General features: G+C 38.5%; 1 protein-coding gene across 1 annotated transcript in view; it reads right to left on the bottom strand.

Moving 5' to 3' along the window:
• Positions 1-20,947, bottom strand: part of TBK1 (TANK binding kinase 1) — a 48,917-nt gene that overhangs the window by 8,564 nt on the left and 19,406 nt on the right. The window contains exons 7-16 of the mRNA XM_060244986.1: positions 17,179-17,289; positions 15,476-15,655; positions 9,683-9,879; positions 8,264-8,322; positions 7,655-7,746; positions 6,322-6,423; positions 5,442-5,520; positions 3,447-3,568; positions 3,254-3,330; positions 1,548-1,587 (exon numbers count right to left, since the gene is read on the bottom strand). Coding sequence (XP_060100969.1) covers positions 1,548-1,587; positions 3,254-3,330; positions 3,447-3,568; positions 5,442-5,520; positions 6,322-6,423; positions 7,655-7,746; positions 8,264-8,322; positions 9,683-9,879; positions 15,476-15,655; positions 17,179-17,289 — 1,059 coding nt within the window. The remainder of the gene's footprint in view (positions 1-1,547; positions 1,588-3,253; positions 3,331-3,446; positions 3,569-5,441; positions 5,521-6,321; positions 6,424-7,654; positions 7,747-8,263; positions 8,323-9,682; positions 9,880-15,475; positions 15,656-17,178; positions 17,290-20,947) is intronic.

Here is a 20,947-nt window from a genome sequence, read left to right as displayed (position 1 = left end):
AAGATCTTGTCACACTGATATTCCCACAGAAAATTACATCAGATTAATCCTCGTCTCAATACGCAATGTTGGAAAAACTGTGGTCTTGTGGGCACTTACTACCATTGCTGGTGGGTATGCCCTTTCATCCAACAATTTTGGCTAGATGTTTTACAAGTTTCACTGATTACAACACAATCTTTACAAATGTCACTTGAACTTTTGCTTTTCAGTTTATGTGACAATTTGACTTTAAATATTCAACACAAAGTTCTCATTCATATCCTAAGAGCAGCTGCTCATCTCACAACTGCATTGGCATGGAAATCGTCCTCACCTCCAACTCAACAGGCCTGGTTTGACAAAATCTGGGACGAGAAAATCTCAATAGTCGTGGATTTCGTCCATTCATGCTCCAATGGTCCTCACAACAAATTGTCTCAACATGGGCTCCAGTCCAGACACAATTTTCTTCCATCAAACCGGGTATATCACTCTTGGTTACATTTTTAATTACTATTTTATTTATTTATTTACTCTTCCCCCTTTCTTTCTCCCTATCCCTCCCCCCCCCCTTGGCTTAGGAGCTCCCACTACTGAGTACATGGCCCTTTTTATTATTGTTATTACTATTATTATTAGGTTTATAACTATACTTATTGTACCTTAGTATATATTTTCTTCCTTTTCCTTTTTTCTTCTATAGGCTTTCACATTAATTTTATGTCAATATTCTCGACAATGTCAATATTCTTCTCCTTTAAGATGGCTATATTTTTATGTCTGCTCAGTTGGATTTTTTTATATTGGCTTTTCTCTGCTTGTTTTATTGCATTCCTTTTCTTGGCATTGTTATACTGCTTTAAGATCAAATAAAGCTTGTTTTTAATTTTTAAAATCCCCCTACAGAATGAGAATACAGCAACAGAACACCAAACGGCCATTTTTCCATTACTGAAAATCTGAAGCCTTCTTCTTTGGTACAGTATTTAATGGATGTTACTGAGCTAGTACTAGATTATTTTAACTCATTTTCATGCACAGTGTCATAGTTCAACAAGAGTTTTATTTCTTCTATACATTCTTAAATGTTGCTAAGCACTCTGAGCCACAAAGGAGAAACATATAAAATAAATTATATGTTTTAAGATGTTTTTAAAAATGGTATACCTAATTTATCTCTTGAAAAATCTAGATACGCATGCAGATTTAGAAATCCTGGGAGAAGCAAAATTTAAGCTTCAAGTGCTTCCCTGTTTCCAACCCTTTGCCAACTCTTCCCATCACTTTCCCAAAAACATCTTAGCAGACTTGAGAGCTAAAACATAAGGACACAAATCACTCTGCTGCAACACTGTGCATGAACACACACCCCCAGTGTTTGTTTGTTTTTAAATTCAGTCAGTGGTTATCACATTTCTAACAGACAGCAAGCTATACAAATATACCTCATATGATGATTGTAACTTTTGGAACTTACATAGTCCTTGTTTGTTATAAAAGATTTCAGACTAAGAAGCACCTCAAAATGTAAGATGAAAAGAAATGTTTATAATATGAAGACTTACTTGTCAAATTTGTGTATTTGTTCTTCATTATAAGGAAGTCCTTTAAAAAAGAAAAATTGGAAACTGAACGCTTAGTTGTCACTCATATTAGTAGCACTTATTTTCCTGAAGATATAGTATAAATTAAAAGTTTTTTTAAAAAAATGTGGAGCTAAATGTTTATTTATTTAGAAAATGTTTGTGCCACCTCTTCAGGGAACCCTTCTGAGGTACCTTACAAAAAACATAAAACAATAATTTTTTAAATTAAAACCAGCATTAGAACTCAGCCAGAGATAAAACCATAAATCACTGAGCAACTTTAAATGAGTTTTGCAGCACACTAATAAAAACAGCGTTAAAGGATCAATCCCCTTAATTAAAAGTCTGGGCAAACAGAAACATATCCAGTCTGGCACCTGCAAGACATTAGTGTAGATGCCAAGCGAGTCTTTAGAGGAAAGACATTACACAGTAACAGTACCACTACTCAATAAGGCCCATCTTTGGTTACCATCCACATCATCTTTGAAAATGGGGACATGGGGCACAGGACTTTTCAGATAGGGTGAACAATATGTGATGAAGCCGACGCAAGAGCTGACACAATATGGGATGAAGTGGGGAAGCTGACGCAAGAATGGGGAAGGCCTCTGAGAGTCAAAGTGGGGGGTGCCCAATTTGGTGCCCCCAGGGCCAGCGTCCTAGGCAAATGCCCAATTTGCCTAGTGGAAGGGCCAGCCCTGAACCCAGGAGTGCAAAAGCAAGGCAAGGATCTCCCCCCCACCCTAGCATTGTGCTGCAGCAGAAGCCTGATCCCTCCATTCTATCCTATGGCCCCATAGGATAGAATGGAGGGATCGGGCTGCCGCTGTGGTGTCACACTGCAGAGGCAGCCTGATTCCTCCATTTTATCCTATGGGCTAATAGGATAGAATGGAGGGGGGCACAATTAGTTAAGTTTTGCCTAGGGTGCCAAAGGGTCTAGGGCTGGCCCTGGCAGTGACATACTCCTCGTCACTCTCCTGACAAAGATCATCAGTCAGGGTGACCAAGGCAATTTCCATCCCAACCTAGCCCTGAATCCAGATGAAATGGGTCTAGGTAATCCATCTACTCCAAGATTACCTGAAGCTATGTAGCCACCACCTTCTTAAGAACTTTACTCAAAAAAAACGAATGCTGGCCATCAGGTGGTATTTTATTTGGTCAGTTGGATCCATCGATCTCCTTCAGGAGGGGGTGTCATAACTGTCTCTTTCAAGGCTGCTGGAACTACAACTACCCCACACAGGCATTTACTGTCTCCCAGACCCACTCAGCCAATTCAGCCCGACTTCATAACATCATCCATCCATAAAGGACAAGGGTCAAGTCTAGACACAGTGGGCCATATACTTCTAAGCATCCACTTAATCAGGCCTCAACAACCAAAAATCACCCATACAACTAGAACCACACTGCATCCTAAGATCGAACTGCACCAATTGGAGCATCTAAGTCATAGCAGACACATACAATTTTATTGGCAAAATGCACTGGAAAAATCACAGCAGGCCAGATTCACTTCCATCAAGTTATGCAGAATTTGCTCTAGAATATTTTCTGTTTGTTCCTGTTTGAAATACCCATTCACTGTTTTTGTAGTCTTGTCCCATCAATCTAAAATATTATAAAATCTTCATAGTAACATTAAGCTAAGCCAAAAATAGATTTAAATTACTCACTTCGTTCAGTTTTGTCTTTTTTGAATTGGTAATAAATATCAGATATAGAACTCAGTAGTACTTGTACTCTTTCTGGACTAGATGGGAATAAGTAAAAGAAAATTATATAAACATTAATACATACCAGGACGTATTACATTAAAAAAATAAAACAACATGTATACTAAGCATTCACTGTGGAACAGTCACTTACTTTCTGTCTTTCAGATGTGTACCTTCCTGATTTGCCCAGCCATCAGACAACTGACCACTAGGAGAGAGTTTGCTTTTAATATCCTGAAGACTAGACTCTATGGTTCCCCGTGAACTGGAAAGCTGTGTGAATGCAACAGATTGAGCTGTATACAATAAATATCACATTTACTATACCTATGAAAGAGGTATTAAGCAGGTAGGCCACCTTTAACATATAGGCCACTTTAACATATATAACACATGTACACTAAGATCATGATTATTAGAAAAGATTGGAAATCAGGGGTGCCAGAGAAGGTGCCAAAGCTGACTCAGAGCACATGCATGTGAGTGCTCTTCCTTTGTTCCTGGGCGCTTTCCAGCTCGTCTTTCTTCCTGCTATGGCCCCTCTGGATCTCCCGCCCAGGACAAGAAGCCTTAGGCGGTGCTCTGGAGGTATCGGGGCAGCTGTGGGGCCCTCTCTGTGAAAGCTGGGGAGTAGCTTAGCCGGTCTCTAAAGATCCTGGGCGGGCTTGTGGGGTAGGGTGGGAGTTTTTCCTGTCGGAGGGCTGCTGGCCCCTCTCTGTGAAGATTGGAGGTGGGGTGTGCACGGTGGAGCTAGGCTTGCTGTCCCCAAAATGGAGATGCTCCACTGCCTCAGGTGGATTCCATTGCATTCTCCCCTCCCTCTCTTCACTGTGGGAATTCCAGAATCCCCTTACCCTTCTCTGTAGCAGAGACTGGAAAAGAGACACACAGACACAGGTGTCCCCCCACCCCGAAGTCCCAGGAGAGAGAGGTTTTAAAAAAAATACCTTATAGAAAAAACAGCCCTCAATTGGGCAGTTTTAAGAGTAGGTGGGCTCTACACAACACTGATGTAAAGACCTGCCATCCTACTAGCATCAGTCAGAGCACTGCAGCCTGGTTGAGCCTCTCTTATTCACTGGCCAGCAGATCCTGTTCCACATTTTCAGCGCTCCTATTCTTCTGTGTGCAGCCTGCAGCCTGCAGCAAGCCTCTCTGGACTCCAGGTAAGAGAGTGAGAGCTTGGGGGGGGGGGGGAGCGGGTTGGCTTCAACTAAGTCTCATTAACAGCATGGCATGGAAGGATAACGGTGGCTTGCCTTGTGAAATACTTGTAAGGCAGCATTGCTAGGATATCTGACTGAGAAGCACTCTGACCCCCCCCCCCTGTGTTTCATTGTGGCCTGGTCTGCGTCTTGTGGGGCCTATATGGCATGGTTCCTGGGCCATTTGGAGCAGGATTTGGAAGCAAAAAGGGCATTAAGCCCCTGTGTTTCTTGGAGGGTGGGAGATGGAATGATTTTTTTTTACTGATCTCCCCCCTCCTTCCTTGTGTTTCATTATGGCCTGGTCTGGGCCTTGTGGGGCCTATGTGGCATGGTTCCTGCTTCAGCTCTAGGCCATCTGTTGTTCTCTTTTCTTTTATAATTTTAAAAAATGAAGTTTTATTACCTAGATATGTACATTTTCTATATCGCACACTTGGAACCTGCTCAACGATTCTTAAAGACCCTCTAAATGGGGCAGTGCATAATTAGGATTATTATGCAAGGGCTTTTCTGCTTATCTGTGGTGGCAGATATCACGAAAATTATGAACCAACCTTTTTTTTGCTCATCAGCTATTGTTAGTGTTCATGTATTTTATGCATGATTCAAGACAATTCTTCTTATTCCAATGTGGCCCAGGGAAGCCAAAAGGCTGGACACCCCTGATCTACACGATCCTTCTAACTGGAGATGCCAGGACCACTGATCCACAATGCCACCTGCTTAAGGGACCATGGGATTGGATCTTGCAGATCCTTTCTCCAGTGCAAGAAGCCTTTGTCTGCTACCTTTCACATAAGTAAAAAGCTCCTTAAACAAGCTGGAAGTCTTGCTTTAGCAATTAAATCCCATGGATTCTATAGGAAAATATTCTACAACCACATCAGGAACTTAGCATGAAGGCCCTTATTTTGAGAAATATACAGAAAGATGCTCACCCGTAATAGCTTTGAATGTATGTCTGAAATTTTATCTCCTTCTGATGGTGCAAGATTCATCTGCCTCATATCTTGATATCTGTTCGCAGGAAACAAAAAATAAGATCAGGAATAATCAACAGTGATGCTTTTGGTGACATTCCACTGTAATTTAAACTCAAAATGAGGATTTTATTCTGCATGTAACCAGGCACTTTAAAAATTCTAGATGCGGGAACAGCTGCAGTTCAATTAGACCATCTTCTTCAAACATTCATAAATCTAGATAAGAAATCTCCAGAGATATAAAACCTGCAGATCTTGACAGAAGCACGCTGAAGGGTTGCCAACCATTTAGGACAGCAAATGACATTATTTACTGATGACTCTCTCCCCAGTGACCTGTCCTGCTGGTTCTTACACTTACTACATAGAGGACCCAAAACATATTAAGATGGCTGGATGATGACAGGTGTGTAAATGGCAATCAATGTGCACTAGTGCTGACTGATTATAGTACAGATTTTGAAGGATTATAACAATAATAACACAATTCTTTTCCGTGCCCATAATGTCTGCCAAAATGCTATCCAGAAGAGCTCCATCAAGTTGAAAAGGCTGGAACAAAATAGAGCAGAATGACTTTATAGCAATCACAGCTCTGAAACCACACTAGAGGAGCTATGCTTTCTGTGCAGTTTCGTATAAGACAGGCATGGGGGTCACCATGATGGTCATTATCACAGTATGAAATATATGAATTCACACCAGATTTCTTTTTGAGAACTAATAAACTCCTGTTCACAATTTTTATTAACTTACACTCAATCAGTAAATTGTTAATATTTACTATTGATATTAGAAATGAAGATCTTTATTCCCAAACACAGCCACTACTCACATTTTTCCAGCTTTCTCTAAACTTCTGTTGCAATATTCTAACTTGATGACAACCTCATTCTTTTCATGCATTGTTTCATTGCAGTCGTCCTTCATTATTTCACTGGAAAGAAAATGAGTACCATTTATATATCATTTGAATATACTGACATAGCAACTCTCACTAGTTTACTGAGTTAATTTTTAAAGTCATGATTCTTATGCAAAATGTTACTGAAAGGGAATATGTACCAAGTAAAGGCTGCAATTTTTTGCACACTTATTTGTGAGTAAGTACAGCACAGTATACTGGGGGATAATGTTAGGTTGCAAGAATGTAATCTTAAGCACCTCTATAATAGTACCTCTTCCTCAAACTCAGGAAGAGTTCCCTTTGACTTGCTGTTAGAACTGCAGTGTTAACAAATTATACAAGCATTCATAAGCAGTAATTTTGTGACATTCTTAGCAGATTCTTATTGTTGATCTTTAAAATGCACTTTCTAAGAAAACCTGAGACTAGAAATGGGCATGGAATGCAAAATGGTGGTTTGTTTCCTGATTTGTTTGATTCCTGACCTGGTTTGTGGTTTGTTTGGTTTGGGAGGTAGTAAATTCACCAGGAGTTTCCAGCAGGCTCTCCACCTCCCACCTTGCAGTTTGGTGAAGACTGGATTTGGAACGTCCAAGTTATAGTCCCCCAAAGCAGATGCCCCAAGAAAAGCTCAGTTCAACTCTCACTGACAATTTTTTGTGCTGCAGAATGGGAGCTCTGTGATCGGTTCCCAGAGCTGCCAATCATACTATGGACAACTGCTATAAGTATTTCTAGGACTCCCAGAAGTTGCCTAGCAATTGATTGAATTAGAACCAGGCTGTCTGGGAAAATGAACTACAAAGATGAAAAAAATGAAGCATCACGGTCAGAAGCAGTTTGAAGTGGTCCACGAATCAGCCTGATTCATGCACAAATTGTGATTTGTGGTCTGGTTTGTGTGAAGTGACATCAATCATAGGTGCATTGTATGCTACAGGTTAAAGACCTTCTGGGGCGACACTGATTATCCAGGATCAGCAAAATACATGAACACAGAAATCACAAAGATTAAGAGAAGGAGTGATGGCTCAGAGATAAAGCATGTGCTTTGCCCAAGAAGGTCCCCTCCCCTGTGTAATACCTGATATCTTCAATCAAATGATTTTAGGGAGCAGATGTTAGGAAAGATCTCTAGCTACCTGAAACCCTTGAGAATTGATGCCAGTTGTAGTTGACAATACTGGTTGATTGGACCAGTGGTATGACTCAGTTTTAGACAGGCTGCTATGTTAAAGGTTCAAGCAGACACATTACTCACATTAACCATCGAATTCCCTTTCGCATGAGTTCCTGGTAAAGTAACAAAGCATGGGCAACTCTACAAGCGTAACACACAACACCTGTCACTATCTGAAATAAAAATAAAAGGCATCAATACTATAGTTATTAGTAATAAAATGTAAATATTTTTGAAGATTTAAACATGGAAAAGTAACTTGTTAAGATAGAGAGAAATAGTGATCAACATATTGCTCCAGGACAACATTTAAATAACCTTTTCTAAATTTTAGATTAGCATTTCACAGTGGCTTAGATCTTATGAAGATCTTCCACATATGGGAGAGGTGATTTTCAGCAACTGCCCACCCCACTGCAGACATTTGACTCCCTCCCCCAATGGTGTTCCCAGGGGTCTTCTTTACTCCCAGTAGCACCACCTCGCAAGGAGAGCAAATGAGGAGATGAGCAGCAGGGGAGATGAGGAAGATTCGCATTGAGAATGTCAATATGGAGCCATGGGATTCCAGAGACCCAACTCTGAATTAGTGATGTACATACTTTTGTCTTGTATTGTTTGTATTCAGTACCATAGATATATTTTACTTCTAGGCAATAGTCCAAGTGTTGGTTTTGAATAAATACTTACTTTAGCCATACTTGCATCACTATCCAAATCATAACGTTGATGGACCTTAGGAAGTAAAACTAAAAGAAAGGGTCTAAATTAAAACATCTATATAAAATATACACAATGAAATAGTTAAACTAAGATAGTTAAGGAAGATAAAATAATCTCCCTTTTCCCCAAAGTAATAAATGTACGTTGTCTAAAAATATAATAAAAACTACAGGAATATGGGTAAAATAAAAATTTCAGTGATCTTTCTCAGAACCCTGACATTTTTAAAAACATCAGAACAGGCACACTAGATACCTTATTTGATTTGAAGAGTATTTGCTGTTCTAGTCAATATTTAAAATTTATGTGTAATTTTTTCAGCTGTGGTAAAAAGCTAAATGTTTTCTATATCATAACAGCATAGAAGTCCTAGTTCTGGGTGGGGTGGGGGGGTTGCTCAGATTTAACTACATCCTTAAAAAAAAAAGTTAGATTCCTTTCTGCCCTTGGAATAGAAGACGATTTCTTTTCTTTCATGCAATACAATTGTGATTCAGCAGAAATTAGTCTTCTCTATTTTGTAAAATCAAACTGTCTACAGAAGCAACAAATAACCATGAATGAATGTATAAAACCATGCCCCCCCCCCGCCCCAAGTTAGTTACTCATCGAAGATCTACTTTCCATGAAGACAGTTTCAGAGGGTGGCCATGTTGTTCTCCAGTAGAACTGCAAGATTCGAGTTCAGTAGCATCTTAGAGTCTAAAAAGATTTTTGGGGTATAAACTTTCAAGAGAAGTAAGCTTTGACTCTCAGAAGCTTATCCCCCCCACCCCCCAAAAAAAATCTTGTTGGTCTCTAAGGCGCTACTGAACTTGAATCTTAACATCTACTTACAAATCTATAAAGGCTCTAAAACAGATGAAGGTTGTTCAATTGTGACTGGCCACACATGTCAGAGCTGAAAAATAGATAATTTCCCATCAATAAAAAGATGGATGAGAATTTTAAAAAATTATTTTGCAAACAGTCTCCATCCCAATAACTTTTCAGATGTGAAAAATTAGCTATTTTTAAATGACAAATTTTCTGAATGTCTAATTTTTCAAAGGTACATATCTAAAAAGCTACTACAAGCTCTCATCCAATTAAACTAATTCAAGACTCTACTGAGTCTTGGAAGAACATTAGATTGCAACCAGATTTAAGCAACCTAATGACTTAATCTGGTCAGAAGACACTTAAAGAACTTAACTATGAAAAGTCACAATTCTAAGGTTGATCCAATGAGGTTATAATAGCAAATGTTTAAATGCCTTTTCTTAAAAAAATACCCTTTCATGATTTAAACAGAAGAATTAGTATTATTTTAAACAAAATATATATTTTGAAATATTTAAAACACTTAAGATTTAAGGAGGGGGGAAAAAAGAGACTCCATCATACTTTCTTCATAGAGTAATCCTACGATGCTCACAGGCTCTCTGCTTACTACAATTATAGGATTTTCTTCAGTAGTTCTGGGGAAATGCTGTGCCAATCGATTGGGCTCCAGTAATAAATGCCGGCCTTCATATATCAGTTCTTGGTTTAGCAAAGCAATCTTTGTCTGCTTGTAGACCAGTTCATGAAATATGGCAGCCCTGTTCAGAAGGGGGTGAGGGAAATCAAACCAGTATCACAGTTAGGAAATAATCCTCAACACAATAAAGCACAATTCCCTGATCTCAAGCATAAGCACTTGTTTGCACCTGGCTCAGAAGTAAAAAGAAAGAGCCAGATTAATTTCTCTCTGACCTTGAGGTCTGAGGTGGCCCGGTGGGAAACTACAGAGTCACTGTTCACTGCTGGTCAATGTAAGCATGTTTGACCAGTGCACTTCTCAGTTTTCCACCCTACATTCCATACATTTCTCTTTTTTTCATGTATTTCTTATTTTAGAAAACTGAATAATAGTATAGAGAGGATACAGAAAGGAATCAATGGATTATGTTACAATTGTATATTTCAAGGATTATTATATATAACAGTATAGAAAACAAAAATTATTTCTCCCCAACATCCACTTCATTGTAGTTTTTGAGACATTGTCTATAGAATACAATGGTCCTTACTTCTGTTGGGGTACATTTATATTCAACATTTTAGATTTCAAATTTCATTTCTAATCTGTTTTGCAACTCTATTATTGGTTTCATCATTACTACATATTCAGTATTACATATTTTTGCCGCTTCTACATGCTCACTGTAACTTTGACAGGTAGGTAATATATCAAAGTACAAATGGCAATCTATTATATAGTATTATCTCATAATAAGAAATTAAAAGATGTTTCTCTTCAACATCCTCTTCCTTATACATTTATACAGAAAACTAGGAATAAGACCTGTTTGGGGGAAAATACAACAGACTCTAGAAAGAGGCTCTGGGTGAGTGTCCTCCACACCCTTGCTGTCTTCCCATCCACTCATCCAAGTTAAGACACTCACTCCCCCCAACACTGGTGTCTTCCCACCCACCCAAGATGGCTGTTTTCTGCAAGGGAACTTATCTCCTCCCCTCAGCCTGCAGTCTTTATCTAAGAAAAGTGGTTTTTCTCCACAGTGTGGACCAAAGCAAGTTACAACATTCTCTTCTTTCCTTTTTGATCTTCACAACAATCTTCTGAGGTAGCTCAGACTAGTTTGCAATCACAGTGTGGACCAGAGCAGGAGGGAAGCGATCTCAGCAGGATATAATGACACAGAATTCACCCTGCACAATTTTTTCCAGGGAAGCTGATCTCTGCCATCTAGAGAGCAGTTGTAATTTTGAGTGATCTCCAGTCTTCACCTGGAGATTGGCAACAATGATTCCCCAGGAGTAAATGGCTGATTTGGAGGACTGAGTCTATGGCACTGTACTTGTCTGAGCTCCCACCTCTCCTTAAGCCCTACCCTCTCCAGGCTCCACCCCTCAAATCTTCATGAATTTCCCAACCTGGAGTTGGCAACCCTATCTCCTTCCTAGCAGCAGTTGCAAGCAGCCAGGACTAGGGTAGCCAACCTCCAAATGGAGGTTGGTGAAGATCTCCTGGTATCACAACTGAACTCCAGACAACAAATATCTCTCCTCCTGGAGAAAATAACTGTTTTGGAGGGTGGACTTTGTGGCATTATATTCAGCTGCAGCCTCTCCCTTCCCCAAACTCTGGCTTCAGTAGACTCTACCACAATAATCTTCAGGAATTTTCCACCAACCTGGAACTGGCAGCCCTGGTCAGGACTGGGCCCAATGAATTGTTCCTCAAAGGCCAAAAGGGGCCTGAAAAGGGCCTCCCCCCACACCTTTTACTAACAGAACTAAGACTAGTTGCCTAGCAACAGCTACTGCCTAGCAGTTTTCCCATTGGCCCAATCTTCATGTCCTGGGGCTGGCAGTAGGCAGGAGAGAGGAGTGGACCCAGCCAATGGCACACAAGTTGAGTGGTGAGTGGTGGTTTATGGGCCAATGGCTGATGTGGCATGTATCACAGCCAATAGGAGAGCCAGAAAGTGCTGGCATATAGGAATTTTATATATATATGATATCACATTCGAAACTTATTCTCATTCTGCTTCTATATTGCAACAGATTTATGTAAATTTTTGAACTGTTTCTCATTCTAAATTTGTTTCCTGCTGTTTCTCAAATTAAGTTGTTAATTTCCTCATTACTGGATATTTGGCAAGTTTATTTTCCCATTCTTCTAAGTGTGGACAGACATCTAGTTTCCATTTTGCTGTGTAGATAGTTCTAGCTGGTGTCACCATGTATCTGAATCTCTCTTCCACGATTTTTGATAATTTCTTAGGCAGAATACCTAGTAGTATATTCTTAGCTTCCATGGGGAATTTAAATTTTAGTATGTTCTGCATTTTTATGTATTTCCTTCCAATAGCTTTTTGCTTTTTTACAAGTCCATCACATATGGAACATGGTTCCATCTAGATCTTGACATTTTCCAGTATTTTCCTTTATAGTTTTTGAATGCTTTCTCAACATCCTTTGGGGTTATATACTATCTAAAAAACATTTTATACCATTTTTCTCTTAACACCTGACTGGCTCTAAACTTGATTTCTTTTTCCCATAAAAATCCCACTTAATATATAGATATCTGTTCTCTAAAATTCTACATCCATTTAATCATACATTTTAAATTGTTCTTCTGTTTCTAGCTGAAATATATATCCATTGTAGTAAAAGCTCTTTTTGTTTTATAATCAGCTATTGAACATATGAACATATGAAGCTGCCTTATACTGAGTAAGACCCTGGGTCCATCAAAGTCAGTATTGTCTACTCAGACTGGCAGCAGCTCTCCAGGGTCTCAAGCTGAGGTTTTTCATATCTATTTGCCTGGACCCTTTTAGTTGGAGATGCCGGGGATTGAACCTGGGACCTTCTGTTTACCAAGCAGATGCTCTACCACCGTCCCTCCCCGTTGCATCTCTTAGACCACTATCCAAGTTGATGATCTTGGCTTTTCTTACTGAATGTGCTTCATAATATGGGCTGCCACCCTGAATTCTGGAACTGGATGCAAGGCATATATTTGAATTAACAAGCAAAAGATCTTTAAAAATGGGAAACAAGCAATTTCAATCAAAAAAAGAACACACCAGGGATGTCATCTGTCACCTCTACTACTTATCCTAGCAGTAGAGATTTTATCTACAAAGATCAGACAACACAACAATACAAGACACAAGGATGAAAGGAATAAAAGTGGATGATGCAGAGTTCAAAATGAAAAGCTATGTAGACAATTTGGTTCTAACACAGGAGTGACAAAACTACAGCTCGGGAGCCACATGCAGCTCTTTCATACATATTGTGTGGCTCCCAGAGGTTGAAGAGAAACTTAATGAAGGCTTACTCTCAAGTAAGCATGCACAGCATTGGGACGTCAGTCAGCATCTGAGTGCTGACCCATAGCAGGTGACTATTTCCACCGTGTGTAAAGCAGGGAAGAAGGGAGAAATAGAAAGGCTTGCAAGCTGTTCTGCTCCATCACAGAGGTCGCCCGGAGATCTAGAGCAGAAAAAAGGAGAGCGCAAGAACCAAGTGAGCCACTGAAAAAAGGGATGGAATAAAAGAGGGCTGTGCAGGGTTCCCCCTTAGCTTCATAGCTCTTGAAGGAGCTGTATTCACTAACTCTGTTGTCAAGGTAAAGAGAGATGCATAATGATGCAAACAGTGGTCAGTGATTTCCTTCTCCCTCTGGTGCCAAAAAATAATTCCCTAACATTTCCCTATGCTGATTTTATGGGGGTTGTTATTCCCAGCTTTTGTTTTTTTAAAAAATCTCCTTCTTGCATGGTAGAGTTGTTAAGTGCATACATATGACTTTTCTCTTTCTGTGCAAAGAAAGTATCAAGAGTTTTAATAAAGATGTGTGTGTAATGTTTGTTCATGTCTTGTGGTTCTCAAACATCTGACATTTATTACATGTGGCTCTTATGTTAAGCAAGTTTGACCACCCCTGTTCTAACAGTCATAGATCCCCCCAAATCACTACAGTACATAATGGAAGATATTAAAGAATTTGGATCCTTTTCAGGATATAAAATCAAAAGAAAGAAGACAAATATTATAACAAAAATTTTTAATGCAACAACAAGAAGAAATTATAAAGAGTACAGAATGCAAGGTAGCCACCAATCCTATTAAATATTTGGGATTAAATGGGATTTGGCAAAATTGTAACCTTTTCAAAAACTATCACCAGAAGACTTAGAAATGGATATAGCAGTTTTGTTTAGATGGAAAAAACTAAAGATCTCAAGACTGGGAAGAATCTCTGCAATTAAAATGAATGTACTGCCAAAATTAAATGTTCTATTTCCTATACATATAGAAGAATATTGAAAGAGACACATAAATATATTTGAAATAGCAAGAAACCAAGAATAAATTGTAAAATATTACAAGATGAGAAAAAAGGAGGAAGATTGACAGTTCCAAACATAAAATTGTATTACCAAATGGCAGGTTTGATCTGGATTGCGGATCTGATTAAAACTCTAAGACAAAGAATAGTAACACTTGAATCAGCAGGCCTAGATGAAGGCTCACACAATTATTTATGGATTAAGAAATCAATTAAAACTATCATAACACATGAAAGAAATTATACAATCAGAGATGGACTTTTGAGAATATGGTTTACATGCTGGAATTTACTAAACTCTCCAAATTCTCACTCATGTCCCCAGTAGAAGGCTATTATGATAAGAACACAAGAAATAAAAATTATTTCTTAATGTATGGGAGTATGATAAATGCTCAGGAGAAAATCAAGTTTTGGCATGGTATTAGAGATGAAGGAACAAACATTAAATGGCTGCTATATTATCAATCAACTTCAAGATTAAGGAAGATCTACATTCCATATGCTTCTCTTGAGTCATAACAGTTCACTTGCTATGGACATGTCCACTGCTAGTTTGTACCAGGGAGCATTTTATCATGTCTCCATCTGAGTTTTTGTTTTTCTCACAGTGAGGTAATGCCTGTAAATAAAGTTAGGCAGGATGGTTCTGCTCACTGATTTATCACTAATGGTGCTTGGACAAAGAGGAGAGACTATGACAGGACAGTGAGCAGAGGTAACTCCTCATAATCTTCTAAAAGAGAGACCACCTTAAGAGGGCTTACAACATTCTGTCTGACAATCGCACACTTAGCTAAGTGGCTCTACATTGAGCTCATGTTGTGGTCTTTTCTGCTTTTCCCGGATTAACAACATACACTCAGACCGATTCCTCATTAGCCTTTGTCCCGGTCTCATTCTCAGCTCTTGAGTTTGTGCAGGGCAGGGAGCAAGAAGGGAACATGAAGCCCTGCTCCAGTGATGCCAGTGTGAAATCCATGAAAGAGCCACTGTGAGAAGCTCTGCACAGAAGGGAGGGAAGTTCTCAGTGTGGAATCAGTCTCTGAGATATATCCTATCATTTCATGGACTGACAGAACATCATGCCATCCCACATGCTGAATTTAATGGAAGTCATAATAATAAAGTTGTGGACTGTTTATACACAGGCTAGTGGGGTCTTTTCTTCCCTTCTGGAGATGCAAATATCAAAATGATATGCGCAAAAACATTCAGAGCTAATGAGAAAAGCTATTCTGTCCACAGGCAACAGGCTCCAGTCAGATCACAGTTACGACTGTCAGGTAGGAGTAAACAGGTGAAAATAAAGGAACACTTACGTATTATAGTTGTGAATATAAATTTTGTGCGCAGTCATTTGTTGCAGAGAGAAGACATGAATAATTATTCGGTGGAGTATATCGCTAGTCTCTGCAAAAAACTGATCAAATCCCCAGCATTTCTCTTGATCTGCTTCAAGAATATTTGCAAGAACAGGTGTGAGCAGTACTTGCAGGCCTCTAAAGATACAAGGAGAATAAATATGATTATTTTACATTCTGAGAAGTATGTTCTTGTGTCTTTCCCCTCTTGCCAATACTGAGTGTATTTATTCTATGTGTGACAACATAGTGATATTTGCAACATCTTGCTGGTAGAGCAGGCAGATAAGGAGCCGGTCAATAGGTGTTCCCACTACCCCACATAAAGTGCATTTTACATAATGGAAAGGGTACCCAAGTTACTCTCCCCTGCTGGCCAGCACGGGCATCAGTAGTGATACTGACCAGCCTCTTTCCTTCATTTTACAGCAGGATATATTGCAGAGATACTGTGGAAAGTGCTGCAGTAAATTTGCACTGCAGAGTCAGACTTCATCACACTAGTTTAAGAACCCTAGAAGGATGGTACATTGCAGACCATGCGCCACTGCTAACCTAATGGCAAAGGCATTTTTGTTTGGAACCCTGTATCTGCTGCTGACATAAACACACTTTAATTCCAAGACTGCAATCCCAAAGGAATTTTTTTTCAAGCATATTCTGGTGAAATCTATGGTACTATCAAGTAAATCTTTACATGAATTCTGGCTTGGATTCCAACTACATTTTTAGCTGGCAGAAGGCACTTCCACCAAGAGAAGGTGAAATCAAGCAAGAGGTGAAAGGTTGGAATATTTTCTTCTGTGACTGCTCTTGTGCCACATAATATAGGATCCAAGCCATAATGTTTACCATGGTTTGTTTCCTAGTAGTAGTATGCTGGATCTGTAAGGTTAGCTGCCATTCAGTACATAAAACCATGGCTTGAAGTGGATCAGGGGTTTTTTTGTAGCAGGAACTCCTTTGCATATTAGGACACAAACCCCTGATGTAGTCCTTGGAGGACTGACTACATCAGGAGCGTGTGGCCTAATATGCAAAGGAGTTCCTGCTACAAAAAAAGCCCTTAAGTGGATGTTTACATTCCAACTTACATAAACCAAGGTTGTCTTTATGTGGATTGAGATAATTCTGACTAATGCAGCTTCCTTGACTGTCCAGTTTTCCAATGCAAGGAGTGCTTACTTTTACCTCTCTCTACATGCTCTCAGAACCAGAGCTTAGCTCTGCAGCTCAGCCATGGTTTCACTATTAGGATCTTAACCAGGATTAAGGCACTGAACCAAGTTATTGCTAACCATGTTTACATTTAGCCTTCACTAGGCCAAAATGTACTCAGTGAGGCCAAATGTGTGGGGAAAGCCTGGATTGCTATGCACTGCAGAATTATTCATCTTGATGTGAGAATCATCAAAATATTCCTGTCTACCCATCTCTTACTTACCCAGTTAGGATAAGCAATAACCAAGCAATAACATTTAAATAATGATCATGCAATGAAATAGTATAGAAGTAGTAAAGAAACAGTTCTTATTCTAAATGTTTATAATTATATATTAACAAAAAAGACTGAGCAAAAATCCTGGCATGCAACTAAAGGAAACAAAGGGGAATATTCATTCACTGTCATTTAAGCAAGTCAAGAGTGCAACACAGCTTACTTAGAGAGACTGCAGGAAACTGGCATATCCCGGCTCCATTCGATTGGACCATTTTCTGCTTTTTGTACTCCAGATATTGCACCAGAAGGCTTTCCAGTTATAATTTTATACCTTTGTGATATAAATCAGTACAGAGTCAATATGAAAACTCAAGAACAGTAAATGCTGTAATGCAGTTCTCTAATGGTAAATGTAGATGCTTATTCCAAATTCTTTCACCAGAATATAGTTCAGGAATGGAGTTGTAAGCTATTAATAATTTTCCAGAAGACCACATGTTTACTATTATTGAAAGACAGTACAATCTGTCCTTAGAAAATAGAAGCTCCCTATACTGCAAAAATTCTTTCTAGCCCAATTAAAATTTAACCAAAAAATATGTTTCTGTAAGAAATTAAAATTACTCAGAACTAATTTGTATTTTTGAATTAACTGTTACCACTAGACCAGAATGTTAGTGCCCATGTAAATAAACAATATGGTTAACAAAAGAACGCTTATTTTACAGATAGGCATACACTAAATTCAATTTAAACTGTGCACACATCAAAATAAGTCCTATATAAAAGATTTTTGAATGCAAGTGTTACCAGTGAACATTTTAAATTAAATTGCACTATCAATAAAGCAAAATTCAATTATTCAGAGTCATAATTTTTTTCAGAGTCACATTCAGAATAAATTTGTATGCATGAATGCAGGAAACAGCTAATGTATGAGTTTGGGGGGAAATTTATCAGTGCAAAATTCAGTAGCATTGCATCATGAAGTCTAATCTTTGACGAAATGCTGTTGATGCATTTTCAGAGTCACATTCAGAATAAGTGTGTACATGAACGGTTGCACCTGAAAAACTAGACTAAGATGCACCTGCCCCCTTCAGGAATAAACAGCCACTTCAGCAGAAGAGAACAGACAATTCCAATGGTGTCAGGGGCAGACAAATCCTTGCAAGGTAGCTACTAGGCAGCAGTAGTAGTGGAAGGTGACACTGATAAAAGGATCTTTCATAGACAATGGCAGCACCATTCCAGCAAACTCTGGTTAGTACTGCTCAGAAGTAGACAAATGGTAAGCTACTTCTGATCCTATCATACGCTGAAAACCCTATGATAAATTAATCCAAAACAAAAAAGATATAGTGCTGGAAGACAGCCCCCTAGGTCAGATAGCACTGGGGAAGAGCAAAGGACAACTATGAGTAGCGCTATTCTTAGTGATGCAACTGGATTAAAATTAAAAGGATATTCTGTTGTTGACGTGAATGGATGCCAAAGGAAACCCCAAAGCTGTTCAATGCATATAACAGGAACATGCAACATGAGAAGTATGAATCAAAGTAAACTCAAAACCATAAAACTATAAATGGGACATTTAAACATTGCAATCCTGGGAACAAGTGACTGAATTAGGAGAATTCAGTCAGAAAATTATGAAGTCTTTTACTCAGGAAACAACAAACACAAAACAGAGTTGCTCTAATAATGAGGCAAAATGTAACACAAGCAATCTAGGAGCTATAATGAAAAATCTGACTAAATAATATCAATCAGACTTCATGAAAAGCCTACAAACATAACTATCATTTAAATTTACACCATGACTACAGATGCTGAAGAGAAAGAAATTGAAAGCTTTTTATGCAAGTGTCCAGAAAGAAATTGATCACACACCTAGGCAAGATGTGCTGATGACCACTGGTGACTGGAACACAAAAGTAGGAAACAGGGTAGAATCAAATATTGTTGGAAATTTGGGCTAGGTGCGCAAAATGAAACAGGAGAGTGACTCAGAAAATTGTTCATTATGAACACATGTTTCAGGCAACTGAACAGATAGTTGCACATGTGGACTTGACCAGTGCAGAATCAAACAGATTATATAATCAGATGGAGAAAATGGAGAAGTTCTATTATCTCTGCTGAAACAAGATCAGGACCTGATTATGGCACAGACAATGAATTGTTAATATCAAAAATTAGAATAAAGCTGAAGAAAACACCAGAACAATTATTAGCGCAAAATGCAATCTAAACGTTTCTGAAGAGTTCAAAGACCAAATAAAAAAAAGATTTGCATTATAAGTTCAAGTGAATAGGAACCAGAACAACTATGGGTTGAAACACCTGCACAAAGACTATTCCTGTAGTAAAATGAAATAAGCTTTGATGGATGACTCTTAAAATTGCTAAAGAGACAAAAAGCAAAAGTAAAAGCGACAGAAATACAGTGTTTCAGCAACTTACACGTTGAGATAAAGAGATCTATTATTACTAGTGTAAAGAAATAAAACAGAATGACAAAAAATGAAAAACAAGAAATCAGTTCCACAATATCCAAGAAATCAAGGGGAAATTTAAAGCATAGTCAGGCACGCAAAAAGATCAATATGGAAATACATTAACAGGAAAAGACAAAATAAAAAAGAGATGAGAACAATAAACTGAATAACTATATAGAAGAAGTGAAAAAAATAACAGATTCCTTTCAACACTATCTTTTTGAAGAACCTTCAGTTTTAGAAAGTGGTGTGAAAACTGCACTCAAAACAACTGGTGAGGGGGATCACAAGGAGTAGAAGGGATATCAATAGAACTATTTCAAGCTACTGAAATGGTTGTCCATCAAGATCTTAAGAATATGCCAACATACATGGAAAACAAAACAATTGCCCACAGACTGGAAATGCTCAATCTACATTCCAGTTCCAAGAAAAAGGAGACAAGGATTGCAGCAACATTGGACCATTGCATTAATTTCTCACACAAGTAAAGTGATGCTCCAAATCTTACAACAAAAACAGTTACTACATAAAGAATGATAAATACCAGATGTTCAAGCTCAATTCAGAAAAGGAACTACAGATCAAATTGCAAATTTATGTTTGTTATTGGAGTATCCACCAGAATTTCATAAGAAAATCAGTTTAGGTTTGATGGATTACAGCAAAGCTTTTGACTGTGTGAAACATGAAAAGCTACGGTTGGCTTTAAAGGAAATGAGTATGCCACAACATCTGATTGTTTTGATATGCAACCTATTCTCTGGACAAGAGGCTACTGCTAGGACAGACTGTGAAGAAACAGAATGGTTCCTAATTGCCAAATGATGTATTTTATCTCCCTGTCTCTTCAATCTATAGGCAGAACACATCATAAGGAAAACTGGATTAGATTTAGATGAAAGCAGAGTAAAAACTGGTAAAAGAAAGGAATGTAAGAATTTGAAATACGCAGGTAACGTTACTGGCAAAACACAGTGAAGACTTTAAATGACTACTGCTGAAGGTTAAAGCAGAAAGTGCCAAAGCGAGACAATGAGGAATCACACAACTTTAAGGTAGACAATGAAGACACTGAAATTATTAAAAGGTTTTCTATTCCTTGGCTTAATCATCAACCAAAAGGGAGACTGCAACCAAGTTATCAGAAGGAAATTCAGACTGGGAAGGGCAGCCATGAAGGGGCTAGAAAAAAATCCTTAAGTGTAAGAATATATCACTGGCAGCCAAGATCAAGATAATTCATACTAAAGTATTCTCCATTATTATGTCTGGGGTGTGAAAGTCAGACAGTGAAGAAAGCAGACAGGAAGAAAGTTGATTCATTTTAAATGTGCTGTTGGAAGAGAGTTTTATGGATACCATGGACTGCCAAAAAGACAAGTACTAGATTAAATCAAGCCTGAACTTTCCGTAGAAATTACAATGACTAAATTGAGGCTATTGTCTTCTTATGATATGGCCAAAGTACAAGAGTCACTGGAAAAT

Source organism: Heteronotia binoei, chromosome 8 (genome assembly GCF_032191835.1).
Source record: "Heteronotia binoei isolate CCM8104 ecotype False Entrance Well chromosome 8, APGP_CSIRO_Hbin_v1, whole genome shotgun sequence".
In the NCBI taxonomy this organism is placed as follows: domain Eukaryota; kingdom Metazoa; phylum Chordata; class Lepidosauria; order Squamata; family Gekkonidae; genus Heteronotia; species Heteronotia binoei.
This window is presented reverse-complemented; position numbering and strand designations above follow the sequence as displayed.